The sequence below is a fragment of the Caretta caretta genome, chromosome 1 (genome assembly GCF_965140235.1).
Source record: "Caretta caretta isolate rCarCar2 chromosome 1, rCarCar1.hap1, whole genome shotgun sequence".
Classification (NCBI taxonomy): Eukaryota; Metazoa; Chordata; order Testudines; family Cheloniidae; genus Caretta; species Caretta caretta.
In genome coordinates, this window is record NC_134206.1 from 255,196,697 (window position 1) to 255,219,468 (window position 22,772).

At 42.6% G+C, this 22,772-nt stretch overlaps 1 protein-coding gene across 3 annotated transcripts in view; it reads left to right on the forward strand.

Moving 5' to 3' along the window:
• The window catches only part of RFX4 (regulatory factor X4), a 132,413-nt gene that overhangs the window by 101,788 nt on the left and 7,853 nt on the right, over positions 1-22,772 (forward strand). For all 3 annotated transcript variants that reach the window (XM_048832236.2, XM_048832228.2, XM_075123406.1), the window contains exons 16-17: positions 5,514-5,676; positions 15,687-15,825. In XM_048832236.2, coding sequence (XP_048688193.1) covers positions 5,514-5,676; positions 15,687-15,825 — 302 coding nt within the window. The remainder of the gene's footprint in view (positions 1-5,513; positions 5,677-15,686; positions 15,826-22,772) is intronic.

A 22,772-nucleotide genomic window follows, 5' to 3' on the forward strand; every position in this document is an offset into this window, starting at 1 on the left:
TTGATGATAAAATAAAAAGGGGAGGTTTTTTAATAAAAATGTAAAAGATGCTTCTTATCCATGTTTTTCTTGATTCTATGGGCTGGTCTACACTAGAAAGGTTTTCCTCATTAACTACACTAGCATAGATAAAATAGCAAAATGCCCCTAGTGTGGATGCAGTTATTCCGTATAAAAACGCTGATTTTTAGCTATAAAGCCTAAAGTTTATTCCAGTTCAGGAAGGGGAATAAGATATACTGGTGGGTAGGTGTACACTACAATGGCACAGCAGCTACACCACTGAAATAGAAACACTTGCTACAGCAAAGGAAGGGATTTTTCCACTGCTGTAGAAAATTCATCCCCTCAAGAGGCTGCATGTACAGTAGGGGTTAGGTCAACCTGACTACATTGTACAGGGCACAACATTTTTCACAGCCCTGAGCAACATAGCTAAGGTGCAGTCTCACCTTTATATCAGTCTAACTGAATCCATGCTAGGGCTTGTACTAGTACAACTATGTTAGTAAAAAAAAAAAATCACACCACTACTCAGAATAGTTGTATTGATAAAGCTTTCAAGTGCAGACCAGGCCTTAGTGCTTACACAGCATGTAAAGTAAAAATCAAAATATTTGAAAATGTAAGTACTCCAGCTCAGTGAAGTTATGCATATTTATACCAGGTGAGGATTTGAGGGATAAAGTGTAAAATTCTCAATGTATTTTCTTTTGTTTGTTTTCTAATTCTGTGTATTTTCTCCAGATAAGTGGATCGAACCAGCAATTCTCTTGCGATATATTTAAAAATTACTGTGTTGCCTTTCTTTAATTTTTTTTTTTTTAATTTAGGTAAATGTAGCAGTGTGGAAATGCATTGTACAACTAGAAAACTAATCTGGTTGGTTGCCAATAGCTTGCAGTTCCCCCATTTGAGGTGTCATTAAGTCTTTGCTGCTTGTGGCACTGGCAATAAAAGTTAACTATTAAACTTGCTTTTTAAACTTCCTGCATGCACTCAATGGTCAAACACAAAAGCAGCAAATTAAATCACTGCGATTAGATGACACCTAACTAAAGTAAGGTAAATCCTATATAGATTGCTCTGGTGTAAAACATCTGGCATGCCCAGTTAACGTTTTATTTAAATTTAAATCTGTTAAATTACTGAAAGTTTAAAAGGATAATTAGCCCTAATTCTTTCTAAATTACAAAGGCCAGATTAATGATTGGTCAAATTACAACAATATTGTAACAAAAGTGATGGTTGACTCTGCAGTCCTCTCTTAAAGCCTGGGATTACTCATTTGCTAATGCAGTTGCTGTTAGAAGAACCTGAACTGGTTTACAGAAATTCTGCATTGTAAATGTTTGCTAATAGATAACTAATCATTTCTCCACCTCCTTGTCATTGCCACCTCCACTGTTTTCCTCTCAGTTACAAGGGACTGTATATTTGAATTGAAGGTTCATTTCAATAGTACTGTACACTATTCCTCAGGGTGCTGACTTGGAAGTAATGCTCCCTGGGGCTGATCTTGTAAACTCTTAGTGAGTGTTACCAGTTCTCATGATTTTATCAAGAGTCTCATGATATTTGGTGCTTTTACTTAAAGCTCCAGCTCCTGGATTCATGAGAATGCTATTTTTTGTTTAAAAATTAAGGTAAGTTTCTAGCCCTCGTGGTTGCAGAGAAAAGCTTGATGATGCAAACCCTGAAGGCTCCAGCACCAGAAAGCAAATGAAAAGAACCCCAAATGTCTGGTTTTTAAAAATCTGATTTTTAAGCCAGTCTCCTGATTTTGGGGCGACTGAGGGCTTGTCTGCATGCACAGTGATGCAGTGGCACAGCTGCACCGATTCAACTGCAGCACGAAATGAAGACACTACCTACGCTGACGGGAGAGCTTCTCCTCTCGCGGTAGTTAATCCACCTCCCCAAGAGGCAGTAGCTATGTTGCCAGTAGCTATGAATCCCTCCCATCAGCATAGCACCATTTACACTGGTGATTAGGTCGGCACAATTGCATTGCTCAGGGGTGTGGATTTTCTACACTCCTGAGCAACGTAGTTATACCGACATAAGTCTGTCATAAATATTATACCTGGTATTGTATTGTTTACTACCAGGTATAATATTTACTATTGCGATTCCTACTGACATCTGTGGGCTTGCTTCAGTGTTGCCATGCACCTTTGCAATCCAGTGCAAAGTGGCTGTAAAATGTGAAACCATGTGTGAATGTGTGTACCATTGTGAAATGGTAGCATTTTACATCCACTTTGCATTCACTTTGCACTGGTATAAATGACTGCACAAGAGGCAGGACAATAGCTAATCAGCCTGGCTATATGGGACTATTCACAGCAGTACACACACACCACCAAGTACAGTCAGGGTTTGTAGTACAAATCACAGGTCCGTGAATGAAATTCCTTTGGATTTTTGGCTTTGCTGTGTGAAAGCACGACAAGGCTGTTGTTGGGCTTTTAGCAGAGCTATTTATACATTGTGCTTCCTACAGAGGGCCTCTTGCTGTCGTGTCTTCAACAATGTACTCAGTCTTAAAAAAGTAAAAAATAAAGTGAAATGAAGTAAAAGAACTTTCTATGTTTATTCAAACCCCAAAGGCTGAAATCACAAAGAAAAACAAAGTGTTGTCAAATCACTCAACCACTACTGTTTTATGTTTAGTTTGGTTCAATTCAGTGGGTACAGCAGCTAAAAAAGGCTGTCTTCTGGATTCCAGTCTTGCGGCCCATTGAAATCAATGGGATTGATTGTATAAAAGCTGTGGGATTGGGATTCTGGTGTCTGGTGTTTTAAAAATCGAAACAATCACAATCTCTTCAATTGCCTCTCCTCCTACCTTTTGCCCTACCACAATGTATGGAAGGGCTCTGATTGGTGCCCTCCCTTAACACATACATACACACGTGTACCCTGCACTCTTCTTCCTCCGACAGGAAATTGAGACCTTCCAAATCTGAGCCACTCCTTCCCCTCTCTCTTCATGTGCAGATCACTCTGTGAAAGCTACTGCATTCCCTCCACAAGGGAGAGAAGGGGTGAGTAGTCATCCTTTTCCAGTCCAGTCTCAAATGCAAGAGAGGCCTCCTTGATACAAAATCTTTCAATAGTCAGATGCTCTGCAAATCCAGAGACAAGTCCACCACATGCAAACTGCCAGTCTTCAGACGTCCCAGAAAGCAAGCCTTTCCTAGAGCAGTAGCCTGAGGTGCTGCTGTCTGGCATGGTGAAGATGTTCTGACGATCGTCCTGGGAGATTTCAGCAGCCATATTGACAACCCCTCCAATGCAATGGCCTAAAACCTCTTCGCCGCATTTTCCATTTTTAGTTTCTCATAGGTAACATCTGGCTCTACACACAGAGCAGGTCATGCTTTGGACCTGAATTTTGAATGGGACTTGGCTATGGATTCATCGATTTTTGAGGCCAGCAGTGACTACTAGATCATTTCCTCTCACTTAAAAGGGGGAACCTAACCTGATATAGAGGACACAAGAAACAGCCCCCTATGCTGGACTGACCGTCACTTCCTTCAGGCTGGTTTCCAGACAAAAAGGAAGGTAACGTAATGGCCTGGACCCAGTCAAGTCCAAAACACACTTGCAGGTAATGCTGCCCCACCAAATTGCTGTAGGATAGAGGGTCTGTTGAGTCACTGTGACCACTCATTAAACACAACCATTGATGTTCTAGCATTGGAATGCCTGCACCCTCCTCATTGCTCCCATAGATCTCAGTGGTTCTCTGCAAACCTGTAACAGAAAGAGTAGAAAGGAAGAAAATTCAAGTGTTAGTGATGGAGAACAGAAGCAAATGCAGACAGGCTCTAGCACAAGCAATTCTTGTGAACCTACTCTCAGGCATGTATCAGGGGGTACCCGTGTTAGTCTGTATCCACAAAAACAACAAGGAGTCCGGTGACACCTTAAAGACTAACATATTTATTTGGGCATAAGCTTTCGTGGGTAAATCTGTTAGTCTTTAAGGTGCCACCAGACTCCTTGTTGTTTTTACTCTCAGGCATGAAACATGCAAAGTACTCCCACCTCTTCTCCACCTCAGCAGCCATAAAGTCACAGCCTACTGGAGATTTTGTCTATGAATCACCTTGTTTAGAACAGTGTCTCCCCCTTTAGTCCCAGAATTGAGCAATTTCCACTACAAAGAACTATCTGCCTGACTTTCTGAAGAAAATCACCCACATCTGAGATTGCTTCTCCATTCACCAAGAGCCATACAATGAACACAGAGCTGACAACACAGTAACTTGCCTCTCTGAATTAGGTCCTTTGACAAAACAGAAAGTCCTAGAGGTGCTGAAGGAAAATCTAAGTCAGCTCCTGAAACTCTAGGCCATTCCCTTTTTTAGCTGGAGAAAGAGAGCTGAGAGCACCTGGTGACCTTTATTCTGCTATCTTCATTGGCTCCCTGTTCTATACTGAGTCAAATTCAAGATGTTGGCCCTCATCCGCAACAGCTATGTTACCCCAGAATTATGGAACCACCAACCTCAAGAATGGGAGTCACGTAGAGAGGACAAGTTTTCTCAAGAACTGGCCCATAAATCTGGAGCTCCCACCTGGAGGAGATCAGGCTGACTAAAAACTTCAGCACCGTCAGAGCAAAATGCAAAACCCACTTCTTTGCCTTAACCTTCCTAGAATAGAACCACATTAAAAGTCAACAACATCTGGTCCCTGCTGACTAGTGGGAAGAGAGAGGAACGTCTCCAAGTGTGCACTTGTTATTATTTTGGGAGCCAATCTGATACCACAATGATGGGGACCACATAAGAACTTAGATTGGTGGGTAGATGAAAGCCAAGTCGGGCTGCAGGGAATTCATTTGCCTGAATCCAACCCTCTTCTATGCCCACAAGGGCCCTGACTGTTTTTCCTACCACACCAGCCCTGATCATCCTGAGGATCAAGTTAGGCCGGCACGGAGCTCCATTCTGCTGCAGAGAGGGGCTCAGGATTTGGCCCATAATGTCTATGGAATGTTTTGTGCTAGGGCTGTTCTCCCAGCTCTAAGCCCTGTCCTGTATTTTGTATATTATATTATATTAATTATATTATATTATATATTTCTATTTGTATTACTGTAGTGCCTAAGAGCCCTAGTCATGGACCAGGACCCCAGTGTGTTAGGTGCTGTACAAACTGATCAAAAAGACAGTCCCTGCCCAAAGGTCTATAGGCACAAATTACAGCATTGCATTGATTATTCCCATCCTGCTGTCTTTCAAAAATACTAGTTGTGTCTGGGTTGTCTCCCAGTATCTGATATTCTCGCTCACCTATTTGTGCCTTTTGAAGTGTTCTTCAAAAATGGGTGTTTTACTGCTTCCACTATTGCCATTTTTATTCACCTCCTTTGGTTGATGTTCTTCATAGGCATCACCTTATTAGATTGCTCTTTACTGGCTGTTTCAAAATGGATTGTTTCAAAGGACTACAGCTCATGTTAACTATGAATATCAACTTTGTTTGTTCTGCAGGGGCTATGCAGTCCTATACATGGTCACTCACATACACTGTGACAACAGCTGCTGGTTCACCTGCTGAGAACTCGCAACAGCTGCCCTGCATGAGAAGTCCTCATGTGCCTTCTTCATCTGTCACACACAGGATACCTGTTTACCCCCACAGAGAGGACCACGGGTAGGTCACTTTCCAGTTTGTTTATTTGAGTTTTAAGGACTCGTCTAAATTTGCAATAAGTTTTTTTTCAAAAGCAGTTGGAATCCAAGGTCTGTTTCCTGAGGGAATAGATCGTCATTGCAAATGTGATAGCATTGTATGGTTATATGGTCTCTCACATATTTCCATTTATTCATTTAAAACATAATGCTAGTCATAAACACAAGGAAACCTGGAAAATAAGTTCTAAAGGGAGAAGGACTGGATGGATGATCTAATTAGGTTTCTTTCTATCTCTGATTCCTATTATTCTATGTCAATGGCCTAGATATGTCAAGAAAAGCTAACCCTCCTTCACCAAGCTAGTTGCTAGTCTCACAGAGCAACAATTTCCAGGGTTTGGAAAGACAGACAATTTTTGAACTAGAAGGAGAATCCAGCATAACAAATGTGTCAAAGCCTCGGAGTAATGCTGACCAATGAAAATAGTAAACATTGACATAGCACAATTTATTAAAGATCTTGGAGCACTTTACAAACTTTAACAAAGCCTAACAACACTTCTGTTCGAAAGCAATAGCCATTCTGTATATTCCCAACTTATAGGGCTCTGTATCAAGCTCAGAGAACTCCTCTGTCCCTTCCACAACTAGCCAAACACCATAACAAAATCACCCATTGGGCAGGCCCGTGCATGTACCAGGATTAGGAGTGTGGGAGATGTTGCTGATAGCCTGCGTGCAACACAAGGTGAAGACTTCTTACTGAATTCCTCAAGCTCTGTCCACAGTTTCCATGTGTGGAAATGCATACTCCATAGTGGAAGATAAGAGATTCATTGCTTTGTGGAGAGCCAGCACAATATCTATGCACCATTGAGGGCTTCGGTCCTCGATCTGGGCTGAATTTCACACAAAATGTGTATCCTCAGCCTGCCAATATATCTGAATGGAGAGAACCTCTTCTGGCTTTTCTAGAACAATTTCTGCTGGAGCTACTACCAGTCATCACTGAAGATGGATACCCTCTGGAATGCAAAAACTTTGTAGAGTACTGATGAGGAGAGCACCTTAAAGGGCTCAAGAGTTTTTACACTGACTTTTATTTTACCACATGACCGGGCTTAAGACAGAGTCAAGCTCAGAGTCATTTTGAGTCATGCTCAGAAAATGTAAATGTATCTTTTTGTACTTGAGGCCGGTCGTGCAAAACAAAATGAAAGCTTCATGATAAAAGCAGCTTTCATGACCATAAATAGTGAGGGATCATTACTGCTTCCCTCTGAATTTGAAGTGGTGACAATAATAGATAATATAAGACTCCAAACCTTCCTGGGAAGATGCTGAGATAGTGACATTCAGCTGTGTTTTAAATGAGGGGATTTATCAGACATTTCTTAATTAGCTTGATTGTACTGGTGAAAATATTATTGAAAGTGGCAGGAGTGTAACTTCTTGTTGTGGCCTTTTCTTTTCTTTTCTTTTCTTTTCTTTTCTTTTCAGAGGCTATGTAAAATTATTTACTCCTAAAGCCCAGTTAAACTGTCCAAGATGGGAAGGGGTTAGTGAGACTTATTCTGGAGAGTAGGTGGAAAAGTCGAAAACCTCGAGCACCTAAGACCGATGTGCACAAGTGCACAAACATCCTTTAACACAGTCAGAAAACATTCTTCCAAAATACCAAATGAAGAAATGTATATTGTGTATATCAATGGCACCTCCTAGGAGATAATGGAGGATAACAAGACAGAAACTGCTTACCTTTCTTCTACGAACTGCAAGAGTCACGCTGACAGCAGCATGGAAAACCTTATAATTGTCCACCCCTTGGGAGGTCTTGGCAACTCTGCAGTACCAACCTTTGTCCTGAAATCATCCTTAGTGGCGTGGTCTGTGTGCCACTTGCCAGACAAGTGCTATAGGCACCTTAGGTGCCAGGCCTGAAGGCACTGCCAGGTTCCAGTTAGACTCTGCTAGCTGCCTCCAATCACTGTGTTCCACCCAGGGGCCATGAGAAAGCTTGCCTCTGTGACCTAATCCCTTCAAACTGCCCTGGAACCTTCCTTTTCTGGTGACCTATATCCCTTCTGAGCAGGAGGAAAGGAGCAGCAGCAAATTCACCCTCATTCACACTGCCCTCTGTTGGCCTGTTACTGCACAGGTGATTAATCACAACCTCCCGATTACCCAGGAATCCAGATAGCTTCAGGTGATAGAATCATAAAGTATCAGGGTTGGAAGGGACCTCAGGAGGTCAACTAGTCCAACCCCCTGCTCAAAGCAGGACCAATCCCCAATTTTTGCCCCAGATCCCTAAATGGCCCCCTCAAGGATTGAACTCACAACCCTGGGTTTAGCAGGCCAATGCTCAAACCACTGAGCTATCCCTCCAAATCCTGGTAACAGAGAAGTGCCGACATCAAAGACTATCTCTCTTGTGCTCTCAGTGCCCACCTTGCTGGGCCCAGGCATCATGAAAGAGGAAGCTGCCTGTTTCAAATGCAGATGGGGCCTGGAATGGGGCAGGGGGAATAGATTAAGGCAAGGAGCCTACATGCGTGAGACTGAGACTGGAGGTTGATGGTGTGGGTGGGAGGGGAAATTGGGAGTTGAAATGGGGAGAGACGGGGATTAGATGAGCAAGGAGACTGAAACTGGTGCAGGGAGTCCAGAGGGGTGAGACTGAGGGCTTGTCTACTCTTAAAATGCTGCAGTGGCACAGCTGCACCTCTGTAGGGCTTCACTATAGACACTACCTAAACAGAGAGGCGGGATTCTCCCACTGATGTAGTTAATTCACCTGCCCTAGCGCTGTCTTCGTGGGGATTTAGGTCGGCTTTGTTACACCGCTTAGGGGGTGTGGACTTTTCACACACCCCTGACTGACATAGTTAAGCCAAACTAACTTTATAGAGTAGACCAGGCCTAGGACTTGCTGAGCAAGAAGATTGGGAGTAAGATGAGATGCCTTAAGAGTGGAGACTGGTACTGGCTAGTTGAGAAGAATGGGATTGGAATGAGGAGCTGGGGCGGGGAAGACACAGGACTAGGACAGGGTTGCATTGGAGGGCATGGGACAGAAGGGATCAAGTTTGGGGGAACAGGCAGACGAGTCTGTGCCTACTAGAGCACATTCCCCTACAGAATTTGAAATGGAAACCAAGATTCCTGAGGCTTGTCTACATGGCGTGGCAGAGCGCACCAGAGGGATGTGATCTGCAAAGCGCCCAGCTGTGCTGTGTAGACCCTGCTGGCACGTTCCAAAAAGTACCTAGTTTGCATTAACGTGACCTAGGGACTTTTTAGAATGCACCAATGGAGTGTACATAGGGCAGTTAGAGTGCAATGTGTCTGAACACTTTAAAAACATACCCCTCTATGGGCGAGCAGCAGTGACCGCCAATTTGGGCAACTTAATGTACTCTCTCTACACACAATCACATCATACATAATTTGAAAGCTTATTATGTCTACCTTAAGATGACATGTGATGGGGAACTGTCAAATGGTGCCATTATCATAGAAAGAGGGGTAAACAATTACACCATCAACACATTAAAATGGCCACTTTGAAATATTCACATTTTGTTTCTGTTATTATTTCAAGACATAAAAATGGATTTCTTTGCATTTCAGAGCATCACGACAATCAAAAGAGTAAAGCAAAATCTAATAAATTAGTACAGTTATCATTGAACTGTAATAGCACTGGTGACGTCTCTAGTCAACATCATTATCATCACCTTGTTCCTTATGATTTCTGTCAAGAGTGTATTGGTTACCCAGTCTTCATTGCCTTTGCATACACACAGTTCTGTGCAGGGAAGATTGTTCTGACTACAGACAGTTGATTGTGCGGTGACGCCTACTGTTACAGGCACAGATAAGGTCTTGTAGAAGCTCAAATGCCACTGGCCCTTGAAGAATACAAGAATTAGCTCATCATCCACATTTGCCCATCCATGTTGCAATGATGATCCAATATCTGGTTTACCTGTGTGTGTGAAGACGTCCAAATCTTTGTCTGCCAAGATGCTCTTTTGACCTGCTCTTCAAAACTGTGGTCGTGTGGTGGGAGTTTGGCCGATGCCGTGTCCTTTCTGATGGCTACATTGAGCCAAAAGCAATGTGGGTCTCCTTTCTCACACTGGTCATACAGCACTGCTACCAACTTCCTTGTTGCAGAAATTGTGGCTTGTCAGTCACACTCTCCCAGTTTGGCAAGATCTCTGATGAGGTAAGCTCCCTTTGTTTTGACAAACTAAACACAGATTTTTCCCCTGAATCCCAAATAGAGATGACATAGATGCATCCTATCAATGCAGGTACAGCAAGAAGTATATTGCAGAATTCAGGAGTGTATGAGTGTGTCACAAACTGCATGCACAGATATGAAGTGACACTAGTCAGTCATGCTTGTAATGGTGTCTGGTTTCAATCCACATGCTATCTATGTGTTCCATTTATGGAAAGTTGTGAACAGCAGGACCAAAACCTCTGTATCAGTTGACCTAATTGCTATGGTTCCTTTGACACTAAGAGACTCAAAAGCCATATTGGCACATATAGCATGCAGAAGCATCCTTGTGTCCACTTTCTCTTGAGTATTGTACACGGCTTGGGCTTCTTCAACATCTCTATTGGTGATGGACTTTGCTACCTCACCACTGGAAAAGTCTCCAGCAAGAAGGAGTGTTTGTGTTGGGTATGCGCCTACACACTTAGGTGCATTTTGAACCATGTATTCATAGAGGAATTTTACAATGTTTGTAAAATGTCATGTTTAGAAACTTTTTCCAGGGAGGCACAGGGCATCCACCAATCACCTGGTATTTCTTGCGTCCAACCTTAGATCCTGTCCAGCGCTGTCTTTCTGCAGTTTTAATAGTGTTACTGTTGTCATATCTCTCAAAGACTTCAATTACAGAATTAGCTTTGTGAAATCCCAGGGCCTTCCTCAAGAACTCAGCAGCCAGTTCACTGAATGTGTGGAATTTATTTGTCTCCAGACATCGTTGTATGACAGCCATGGCATCTCTGATGTATACAGTGGTTTCTTTGTTGCATGCTCTTAGCTCATGGATTCTTTCAGCTTGAGCTTCCAGCTGATGCACTAATTCAGCTTTGTCTGTTCTCATTGTTTCATCAGCATGAAAGAGGAACATAGGCACAGGTCTTATTGGGTGACTAAGAACAATTGCCATTGAAACATCATCTCTGCCTCTTGCTAAAGATAGGGCTCTGTGGGAAACAGTTTCTGCACTTATAGCTGCTGTGAGTGTCCCTCCTTTGCCAGACTTAAATTTGGTCTTCTTGGCCATATTAGCAAATGTTTTGATACCAGTTTTCCTGCCTGGGCTGAAGAAACTACATGACCCATCAGAATCAAGTGTACCTCTCCTAAATCTCTCCATTTGTTTTTCACCAGCATCTACTATTTTCAGTAGAGACTCTTGTACATCCATTGTTACATGAAGTCTAATAGATACGTTGATAAGCACCTCTGGATGTGACTCAGGGTCAAATGGGTTTATCATATTGTTGATGACATAGTTAGTAAGAGCTGTAACATAGTCTTCATCCCTCTTCAGTGCAGAGGGAAGAACTTGCTTTGTGGACTTTGTTTTGTCTTCACTTCTTTCTCCTGTAGCTTTTGCTTATTCACTCAGGACATGTTTTGTGAGGGGCATCTGACGAGCTGGCTTCTTTATTCTAAGTCCTACAACCCCACTGCTGCTTTTTGAGTCTTTGATGACAGTTTTCTCTGTTCCCATGTCACTCCAAATTCTTTTGGAAGAACCAGGAGTCTGACACACAGCAAATTCCCCAGATTAAAAGGCACTGTGTACTACTTCAGGGAGAATTACCATAACAAGAATGTAGATTGGTATCTAACTGGCATAGTTGGGCCTGTTTGCAGTAAAGAACTATGGAAGCCGGCATGCTGTGTGTGTAGGTGAAGTTTCCAATCCTCCTGTCAGCCTGCATAGAATCATAGAATTGGAAGGGACCTCGAGAAGTCATCTAGTCCAGTGCCCTGCACTCAAGGCAGGACTAAGTATTATCTAGACCACCCCTGACAGGTGTTTGTCCAATCTGCTCTTAAAAATCCCCAATGATGGAGATTCTGCCACCTCACTAGGCAATTTATTCCAGTGCTTAACCACCCTGACAGTTAGGAAGTTTTTCCTAATGTCCAGCCTAAACCGCCCTTGCTGCAATTTAAGCCCATTGCTTCTTGTCCTATCCTCAGAGGTTAATAAGAACAATTTTTCTCCCTCCTCCTTGAAACAACCTTTTATGTACTTGAAAACTGTTATCATGTCCCCTCTCAGTCTTCTCTTCTCCAGACTAAATAAACCCAATTTTTTCAATCTTCCCGCATAGGTCATGTTTTCTAGACGCTTAATCATTTTTGTTGCTTTTCTCTGGACTTTCTCCAATTTGTCCACATCTTTCCTGAAATGTGGTGCCCAGAACTGGACACAATACTCCAGCTGAGGCCTAATCAGCGCAGAGTAGAGCGGAAGAATTATTTCACATGTCTTGCTTACAATACTCCTGCTAATACATCCCAGAATTATGTTTGCTTTTTTTGCAACAGCATTACACTGTTGACTCATATTTAGCTTGTGATCCACTATGACCCCCAGATCCCTTTCCACAGTACTTCTTCCTAGGCAGTCATTTCCCATTTTGTATGTGTGCAACTGATTATTCCTTCCTAAGTGGAGTACTTTGCATTTGTCCTTATTGAATTTCATCCTATTTACTTCAGACCATTTTTCCAGTTTATCCAGATCATTTTGAGTTTTAATCCTATCTTCCAAAGCACTTGCAACCCCTCCCAGTTTGGCATCATCCACAAACTTTATAAGTGTACTCTCAATGCCATTATCTAAATCGTTGATGAAGATATTGAACAGAACCGTTACCAGATACATCACAGTGCTAAAGGCAGGAATAACTGAGACAAGGTCGTCACCACCAGCAAGGGATAATCTCCTAGCCAACTGGAGATGGTAAAAAGCATTACTCGTGGATGCTCAGATATGACAGCTTAGCCTCAGCAAGGAATCCAACAACATTCCTAAATTATGGACTGACTTGACCAATTGTGGGTGTAAACCTTCCGCAAAAGGAGACTGCACCATAGAATAACATAAGAAAGCCAAGGCTTACCACTGACCACCAGAAAATCTGTTGTTGGCTTTGAGCCTCGTGCTTCCCTGCAAAGGGGAGCAAGAAGCAAAAAGACCCCCCAAAGGTGGGTTGCAGTAGAGTGGGTGACAGCTCCATGGCATGCCCCTGCGTGTCCTTACAAGGAAGCTGAAGAAGCCTTGTCAAGTGGACATCACATGGTTGAAAATATGTGAGTTTGGAGGAGTGAGGGCAGGGACAAGGAGCTGCTACCATATACAGCATGCTGTCCTAGGACCCTGCTTAATGCACCGCTGAGCGGAAATGCAGTGCTGGTCGAACTGACATTATCTGCCCCAGAGAGAGAGCACAGTCATGGCAGGAGGAGTCATGCTGCCATCAGGAGGAGTTGTTGTGCAGAGGCCTACACTCTAAGATGTCCAGGGTAACAAAAGTCCAATTCAGACTGTTCTATAAAATTCTTTGGAAAAAGGTATAAAAAGAAGACAGAATAAATGAGTCCAGACAAAAAGGTCTACTGAAACCACCCAAGAACGGTGTTGAAATCATGACCACTAAACAAGAGAATGGAATTGGAAATGAATGGACCAAAATTGGTGTGTCAGCAAGCAGGCCTAAATAGCAAACACAATGATGAGGGGATGAGCTATTATTCCTGTCACCCCTTTCAGCTCATTAAAAAAGAGACAAGGAGGGGGGAAAGTATCAAAACACGAAGGCTGGAGACAGGTGAACTGAAAGGAGTGAGCTCAACCATCATGGTTGCCACCCCAATCTTCTCCTGGAACCCACCCTGACACCACTGGGCCTTCATTGACCTGATCCTGACAGATGCCCTGACCACACTGAACCAAAGAGAGGGACACAGCTGACATCACCACCTCTACCAGGCTAAATCCCAAACGTCTGTAGGGATGTGAGACTTGGGTTGTAGCTGTCATGCCCTCCCTTGAATATCATTTTCCTTTCCCCACCTTATTTCTTTTCTTTCTTCTCTTTTTGCCTTCTAAAATGAGTCTGGCTTAGCTGGCTAAGATTGTATCTTTCACAACCCTGTTGCGAGCCCATGACCAGAGAGGCAGATAAAAGCAATGCCTTAAACAGCCCAACACTGGAACAGCTTGCCAGATCTGGGAGTAATAGATAGGACTGTGTGCTCCGGGTTTCTTCAGGAGTGAGATTACAAGCAAGACTGAGCACCAGAGACAGAAGCTGCACTTTGTCTTCACTGTGCTTTTCTCTCCCCTCGTATATGTTTTTCTTGTTTTGTTTTGAAAGGGATCAGGATTGGACTTTAACAACAACAGCAACTTCAGCCCATTTCAACTATCTTTTTCTCTCCCCCCCCCCCCCCGACAGTTATTACATCTTTAATGCCATCTCAAAGACTGTCGGGCTGGGGTTTGCTAAAAACTCTACAGCTAAAGGGAATGAAGAAATGCTTCCTTTAATGCATTACATTTCAAATGCTTTCACTGCTTTTTCTTCTTTTTTCTAAAAGTTTAAAACGCTTTAGTAGTGGTTGATTCCATGGGGCTAAGCAGGGCGAGGTCTCTGTACTCAAAACCATGAATCATGTTTAATGTTGTATAGGGACAGGGTCATGTTAACATCTTTGACTCTTGGGCCATTTATTCCATTCCAATTAACAGAGAGTGGAGGACCCACTGACCCACCCAGATGGACCAGTCCCACATATGGAAAACCTCCCTATTAATGCTTGAGTCCCACTGTGGTCCATCCTCTTCCCCCTTGCTTTGCTCCACCTCACGCTTCTGAATGAAGAGAGGCCTCTGGCCCCGGTTTTTGAAAGCAATCCTTTTCAGACTGGGTGTCCTCCTGTCATTTATAAACGTACCTGTTTGTTTGACTGGTTTACAATATAGCGCAGTATCTCTAGTGTGCTAAATTGAAGACTAATAGGAGATGGTTGAATGTACCCAGACTCTAGATCTATCCTGTGCACCTTATAGTAGTCTGTTTAAAAGATGTTAAAAATAAATAAAAATAAAATGTAAATGAGCCTCATCCTCCTTCCCCCGCCCCCCCCCCCCCATCCCTATATCAGTACCACGTCTAGCTAGTGTACATTTTTAAAGCCTAGTACTTTAGAGGTAGATTAGCATGTAGCATTTACATGGCCATGCAGAGGCAGGGAGACTGTAGAGTCTCCATCCCTTACCCCCTCTTGTGTGACCCACCTAAGGATTAACCAGAAACATTCAGAAAAGTGCAGGAGCTTCTCCCTCCCCCATTCTGACCTGTGCTGGAACAGCTGTCCCAAAAAAAAGGGATAAGGAGAGAAGGGGAGTAGGCAGAGCCGTGACTCTGTCCCTCTGCTCAGCTGCACAGGAAGAGTATGCTGTACCCCTTTAAGGGAAGTAGCAAATTACTCCACCAACCCCATCATCAGTGGGGAGCACCCCTTGCCCCAGTGCAAGGCTGTGGCTACATTTAACAGTTTAGCTCTCAGGGCCCAGTTCTACCATTCTGGCTCATGCTGAATAGTACTTCATTGTGTGAGTAGCCCCAGGAACCGCCTCCCTGAATAGAGGACTATGGAACACTAGTAAAAGTGGCCAAACTGGACGCTTAGAAAGCACAACAAATGACTGATTACAAATCACGCAGATACATGGAGTCACTCTATTTGCTCAATGTAGAGCACATAATTACACTAAGTGACATTTGCATTTTCGAGCTGAGTTGGGGTAAATCTTCGTACAGATTGTTCTTCAGAGCATCTCTCTCTCCTATGGAAACAAATGCAAATATATCTGGCATACAGCATTAGAAAACTACAACAGAACTCGTAGCTGGAATGCCATTTTTATGAGTACTAAATGTGTGGGGGGGTTTCATTCATTTTAGGTACACAGGAAGCTACAACTATGGTAGCTATAGCAACCAGCACCCCTATCCAATGCAGAGTCAATATCCATCTCTATCACATGACACTACTATTTCTGGACCACTTCATTACTCAGCTTATCACAGAAGCTCTTCACAGGTAAGTCTGTTGTCTTACTGCCAATGCATGATTTAATGTATTAAATAAAGATTTTAAACTATCTGTAATCAGCATTCAAGCTATTTTAAACTGTCTTTAATACGTGGTGTTATATGCTATTCCCTGATTTTTACTCTCAGCTTTTATAGACCATAGCGGTCTAAAATTCCTCATAAACATTTTTATCATGGCTGCAGATTCTTTTGCCAAAAGTGACTTTAATCTGTGAAGTTGTTTTTGAATGCTATGATCTTAAATGCAATTGATGGGATTACAAAAAACGTTTCTTTGCCAAGCACCAGTCTAAAATATCAGTTTAAATAACTGAACATTTGCATTAGCTGTTCTGAAGTGAAGGAGACGTCTCATTTGTAATAAATGTTTTAAAATAGCAGACATAATTCATCTGATGCTAGGATTGTAGTCCATTCTTTTGGAACCTTTGCCTTTGAGTATTGATTTTTTTTATTATTATTATTTTATTTTTTTTTTTTGGCCCTGAGCTTGTAACAAATGCTGCTTGCATTTCAACTCGTAAAACAGAGGCTCAGTATTTTACTGCATTTCTGAAACTTATATTGGCATCTAATTAAATATGCTGGGTGAAATCCTGATCCCACTGAATGGGAGTTTTGCCATTGTCTTCATGGAGGCAAGATTTCATCCCATGTTTCTCATAAAGTTGCTTTAAGAACTTTTGTAACTTGCAGCACAATTTGGACTCTATCTATCCATCTATCTAATCAATCATGTAATATTAAAATCATGTCCATTTATTAAAGCTGTTTGTCTGTATGAGCCCCATAATGGCTTGAGATGATATAAAGGCTATGTGCTGGCTGTTTCAAACATATGTACTGGGCTGTTATGCACTTCATATTTAGGATTTGTATCTGGCTGAGTCAGTCATTTGATTGTAAATAAAAACTATGGGTCTCACTCCCGGCCGCATTACTCCAGTTTTCATTTAATTTAAATGGAGTTACATTGGCATGAAACTAAAGTAGTACAGTGGTGAATCAAGCCCTGTGTCTTCTGACTCAGGTTTAGTTTCACTGATTGGGAGCCACTCGCACTTTGTTTCTGCATGTATTGTGAAGCACTTTCGAATTCCATTGCATGAAAAGCACTATCTTAGTCCCCTTTCTATTCTGCGCCTCATACTGTACATTAACTACACTATTTAGTCATTTCAGTTCATAAAACTGTGCCTGTCAGAACCAGCATGGGATTTAGAGGTGCAGGCACAGCCGTTGGCAACAGGACTAGTATGGATCCACAAAGCCGTGAGGTTCTGGGGGATACACAGATGGTGCTGACCTACTGCACAGTGTGGAGCACAGCTCCATGAAGGCTTTGTGTCTTGGAGCATGCAGGAAGCAGGTAGGGGCAGGATTCTCTGGGAGGCAAAGTTGGGAGTGTCCATCTGAATGGATCCTCCTATCTTTCATCTATAGGGAATTTAGGGAGACACATAAGGGGCCACGGAGCCTACTCCAGTCATTAGGCTGGAGCAGCTTTCACGGAGGATGCAGTAGGTCCTAATGAATAGAGCATTGGCCTTGGACACAGGAAACCTGGATTCTGTCCCTGGCTCTGCCACTTGCCTGCTGGGTCACCTTGGGCAAATCACTTCCCCTCTCAGTGTCCCAGTTTCCCCTTCTGCAAAATGAGGATAATGATACTCTGTAAAGCACTCTGAGATATATGAATGAAAAGTGCTGCATAAGAGGTAGGTATTACTAACAGCTTGACAGTGACTCAGTGGCCTGTGTGAAGAGATTCCTCCCACAATTTCCTATGCATCTTCCAAGCACCTGGCCCAGACAGTTATGCCAGGTGCTGGGTAGAGACTCTAACCTTTAGTGCAACAGCTATATCTACAGTAAGAAGAATGAGTGGATATTTAGGTTTAGTAGTGCAAGACAAGTTTGTATGTATCCGTTTTTCACTACAGTATGTATTTTTATGTTCTGTAACAAACCTTTGAAATCAAAGACTTTTCACCTTTTGGAAATCAGTTTTCCATCTCAGTTATTAATTGCAGAAAATATATAATAACAATTGCATGAAAAACAATCTAAATATGTGATCTAAGGACACATGCACTGGCTCAGAAATTATTGAAGCACATGTGTCTGTGTGTATAATAGAGTGTTTGGCTGTTGCTTTTGTTGAGAAATTTTGTCCCTTACTCAAATTTCTTATCCTCTTGTGACAGTCTTCAGTGTCAAACATAGCATGTTGTTATGCAAATAACAATAAATAGAGATAACTACTTTGAGTGCACACTAATTTCATGGTTAAGGCAACATATGCAAATAAAATAAATTAAAATCATGCAACCATTTCGAGGGAGATTTCTTTTGCAAGCATTGTTGCTGTAGTCGACTGTCTCTTCAAGTCCGGGTTTCAAATAACTTTTCTGCCTTCTTCAGCTCTTGAACATTCTAGAACAAAATAGAACAAGTAGATGTGTCTTAACTGATCATATTTCAGAGCAGTTACCTCAGCTTGAATTGAGTATGTTCTTTCTTACCCTGCTGGTAAACTGAGATTTTTTAATGCAGAATATAGTCAGCAAAAGCCTATTAATGTGCTAATTTTACATTTAAAGGAGCTATAAACTGCACCCAAAGATGCAAGAATGCTTCCAAGAGTTTTAATATGACATTGGCTGAAATCAGGTGGTTTTTTTTTAAAGTTTAATGGAATGCTGTAGAATCTCTGCACTGATAAATGTTGTCATTTTATTAGTCACCCTTAATGCATAACAACTTAATTATGTGTTCTGCACTGAAAAGGTAAAAGAGGTATTATGAAGCCACATTTGTAAGGGAAACCTGCTGCAAGGAATCAGAGAGCAGAAGTCATGACTTTGCAAAATCAAAACAAAATGGGCCAAATTTGCAGGGCCCTTTGCAGACACAATTCCACTGAAGTCAGGGGAGCTGCACCCATTTATGCCAGGGGTGAAGTTTGTTCCATCAGTCTGCATGGGCTCTTCAGTCAAGTGGCATATATTTACCAGTGGGTTTTTTTTCAAAAGAAATATTTTTCCATAGTCCACATTTGGTTTAAATAGAAAAGCCTAGTTGAGCATTATTTAGTGTACTGCTTATCATGTTCATTACAGTAGTGCCTAGGAGCCCATCAAGAACTGGGTCTCATTGCACTAGGCCCTGTACAAACATAAGAGACAGTCCCTGCCCCAAAGAGCTTACCGCCTAAGTCAGTGGTTCTCAACCTATTTACCATTGTGGGCAGCATATGCAGCTCTCTATGTTATGTGGGCCGCATCCACAAAATATATATACTACCTGTATGGCACTGAGGATGTCACATGGGCCGCAGCTGTGTGCTGATTGGGCTGCAAGTGGCCCGTGGGATGCGGGTTGAGAACCATTAGTCTAAGTGGACAGATCAAACAAAGGAGCGGGAAAAAGGGTAACATGCAAGCAGAGTGAACAGTGTGATGGCTGCAAACATCAAGTTAGTCCCAGGATATTTTTGTTGCTTTTGTTTTATTATGTAAATCATTTTGATGGGCTTATGTTAGGAGAGGATTGGTTAGATTGAAAGACAAAGGAAGAGTGGGGATTGAAGCAAACAGCCAATCAACACAGTGGAGTGAATGTTCAGAGGGAAAACTGCAGAAAGCAATCTGATGACTAGAGCTGGTGGAGACTTTTTTGACAAAGCGTTTTTTTGTTGGAAAATGCCAATTTATCAAAACCAGAATAGTTCATAGGAAAGGGATAGTTTTGACAAAACTTTGTTGGGAAGGTTTCTCAGGTCCAGGGTGGCGAGTGGGGAGGGGAGGAAGAGCCACCCAGGATAGCCAGTAGTCAGGTGGTTTGGGTACTCGCCTGGACAGGCCCGCCGATGGTGCCCAGACGATTTAAAAGGGCCCAGGGTGGCAGCCAAGAGCCCCGGGCCCTTTTAAACCTCCCAGGCAGGCCACAGGTCTCCTAGGTGCACACAAGCCCTCCGGACCCCGTGCTTTGAGGGGCCGGCGCAATTGGCCAGCGCGGTTGGTCCCAGAAGTGATGGGTCGATCCCAGAAGTGATGGCTTCGTCACTTCCACCCCGGTCCCTGCAGCCCCCCTAGGGATGGCCCTGGCCTTGGGGCCCAGAATTGCTGTGGGCAGGCCTGCACCTGGGAAACATGAGTTGAAGTCCCTGATCTGTTTGATTTGGAGCAAGTTGTGTCTGTTTCTCACCTCTCTCTCTCTCTCTTTTATCAAATAACTTTAGAAGGTCTCGGTTTCATCTCAATGCAGAATAGGAAACATTTCCAAAATCTTGAAAATATTCATGGGACAGGAAAACCATTTCCCACCCAGTTCTACTAATGACATCATCAGTAGCTGTGGGCTCCTGGTTGAACTTCTTTCTGCAGCTGCTGTGCTGGCTTCAGTCTCTTGCTGGCTCCTCCCCGCACTATCGGCTTGCTCCAATTCCCACTTAAGTCAGTGGGGGTCTTTTTATTGACTTAAATTGGAATTAGATTGGGTCCTTTATGCAGAATCTCTCTAGATGTATCTTAATCTTAGCCTGAATATTTTTAAAATCCATTTGCCTTCTGGTGGCATCTGCTGATAGTTCTCAGAGCAGCTGCTTCCTATTTATAATTGCTCGGATTTAGCACTCCAGGTCTGGCTCACCAGCAAGAAGAGCATGGTGCATCAATGTGAAATGATCTACTGTGTGAATTTGCTAACTATTGTCTCATTTTCTAGGCAATAATGCAGAACTGCATATGATCATATGTGACTCCTGCAACTAGTGAAGTGTGCAATGTTTATACATAAACACCTGTGTATTGCAGGTTATACTTTGTAAATTAGCCATCTACATAGTTTTAGCTGAGATGCTGCTGGTGTTACCTCATATTTAATAGGTCATTGGCAACAATTTTGTCAAAGAACGTCTGAGCATTTCCCCTAACAATCCATGGCACAGTGATGAGATGTATATTTTATTCATAATGTCACCGCCTAGCCAATCTGTGTTGTCCAAAGTCAGCTGAGATTTGATCAAACTTTTGGCATGAGAAATAGAAGAGCTTTACCCTGTAGCAGACTATGACCCAGTGTATCATTCAGTTAAAATATTATTCCACTTTCTTTCTAGACACCCATCTTCTTCCTTCTCAAACTCCAGAAACTGTTTGCTGCTTAACTGGACACTGAGTAATTTAGGCCCCAACATTTTTTGTTTTGTAAAACATCAAGTACTTTCACTACACTTATCTTAATATGAAGAGCTGTGTTTTTATGAACACGAAACCATATTTGTCTTTAATATTTTTAAATGTCTAGTAACTGAACATATGACACAATACATTCATCTCCAAGTCAGACAGATCAAACTGATTGATTTAAACTTTCCCCTATGATGTTGGAACCCAAACACAATAGCATTGCATTAATGTATAAGAACTAGGAAGTGACTCTGATTGGACACAGAATGCACAACTCACATCTCTAGTTTCACTGTCCATAGAAAATGTCATGTAAATATAAGGACAATCCTCTTAAACCTGGGACTGCCAGAGCCAAGAGCATAAGCCTCTGTAGTCTGAGGTAAAGGACTGTGGCCCTGATGCCAAAAAAACACTTACGCAACTGCTTAAGACCATTCCTATTTAGGACAGCACTTTTAAGCATGTGTTTAAGTCTTGTGCTGAATAGCGATATGTTCCAGAATTGGGACCTACTTCTCATAGTTAGAAGCTGAATCAAAGTCATATGTTCTATAGATCTTCATGGATTAGGCAGAGAGGGAAAACAACACATATTGAATAGTGGATGACACAAACATTGCCAGGCCAGTGCTCGGCACGTGTGACAGACCATGAAAAATGTGTCCCATGAGTTTCAGGACAGGTGGTAATGCTAGTCTTTGATCTCCTCGTTGTGTTTATAGTGACAGCAATTTGGGGCAGCACATGGTTTGTTCAGTGCACACTGATGACTGGATCTCTACAAATGTTTATCTGTTTAAGGCCACAGTTCCCTTGGAACCCCAATATGGCAGTAGTTTAGTTTATTGCATGAGTTTAATGTGGGCAGCGAAGTGCCTGGAAGTCTACTAATGAAACAGGATTATAACCCACATGTCTGTGGGTATATGTGACTGGACACACCTTCTGCTAGATAGCACACGTGCATGTTTACCTGTGTACCTTCTCATAAATAACCTCTTCGTTCCTGCTAATGCTCACTGTGGTGTGGGATACACTGGTAGCACTGGTAACTCTAATACTACTATGCTCCTTGGGTGAAATTTGGGGTTGTACCTCTAAGAAGCACAGCAGAGAACTCACGCCCTGGGGTTGAGGACAGAGGTTAAGGTTGCTTTAAGCCATGGTTGCACTTTGCATGGGCTGTTCCAGGACTGGAGAGGCCCCCAACATAACTTAGTCCTGAAGTCCTGTCTAAGTTACAGTAGCTTTGCAGGGCTGCCCTATGGGCTGCAGCACCGCATGAGCAGCCCTGCCTCTGACATTCCCTTCACAACCACTGACATGCCCCGAGGCCAGGTTTTGTGAGGGGTGGAGAGGTCCATGGAAGGCAGTCTTACTCCTGTCTATTTGCGATGCTTGCTCCAGGGGAGTTCTCTTCCACCTGGAACTAGTTCTTTTATACTCCCTTTACACCCTTCTTGCCTGCCTTAATGGGGCTAGAGAAGGGATGAGAACCTCACCCCAAGTGCACTATATCCCTACACAATAGCTTTCCCTTTTCCATATGTCCTCATCCCCCAATAACCACATTATAATCCTGGAAACTGTAATACCCATTAGAATCAGCCAGTTTCCTTATATTTAGTCATGACATTAAGAATAAATAAGGACCAATATGTCCATATCCCATTTAAGAAACTTGAATTATTGTTCTAGAAGATATGAGTTCATAACTGTCCATCAGACTGTTATTTAC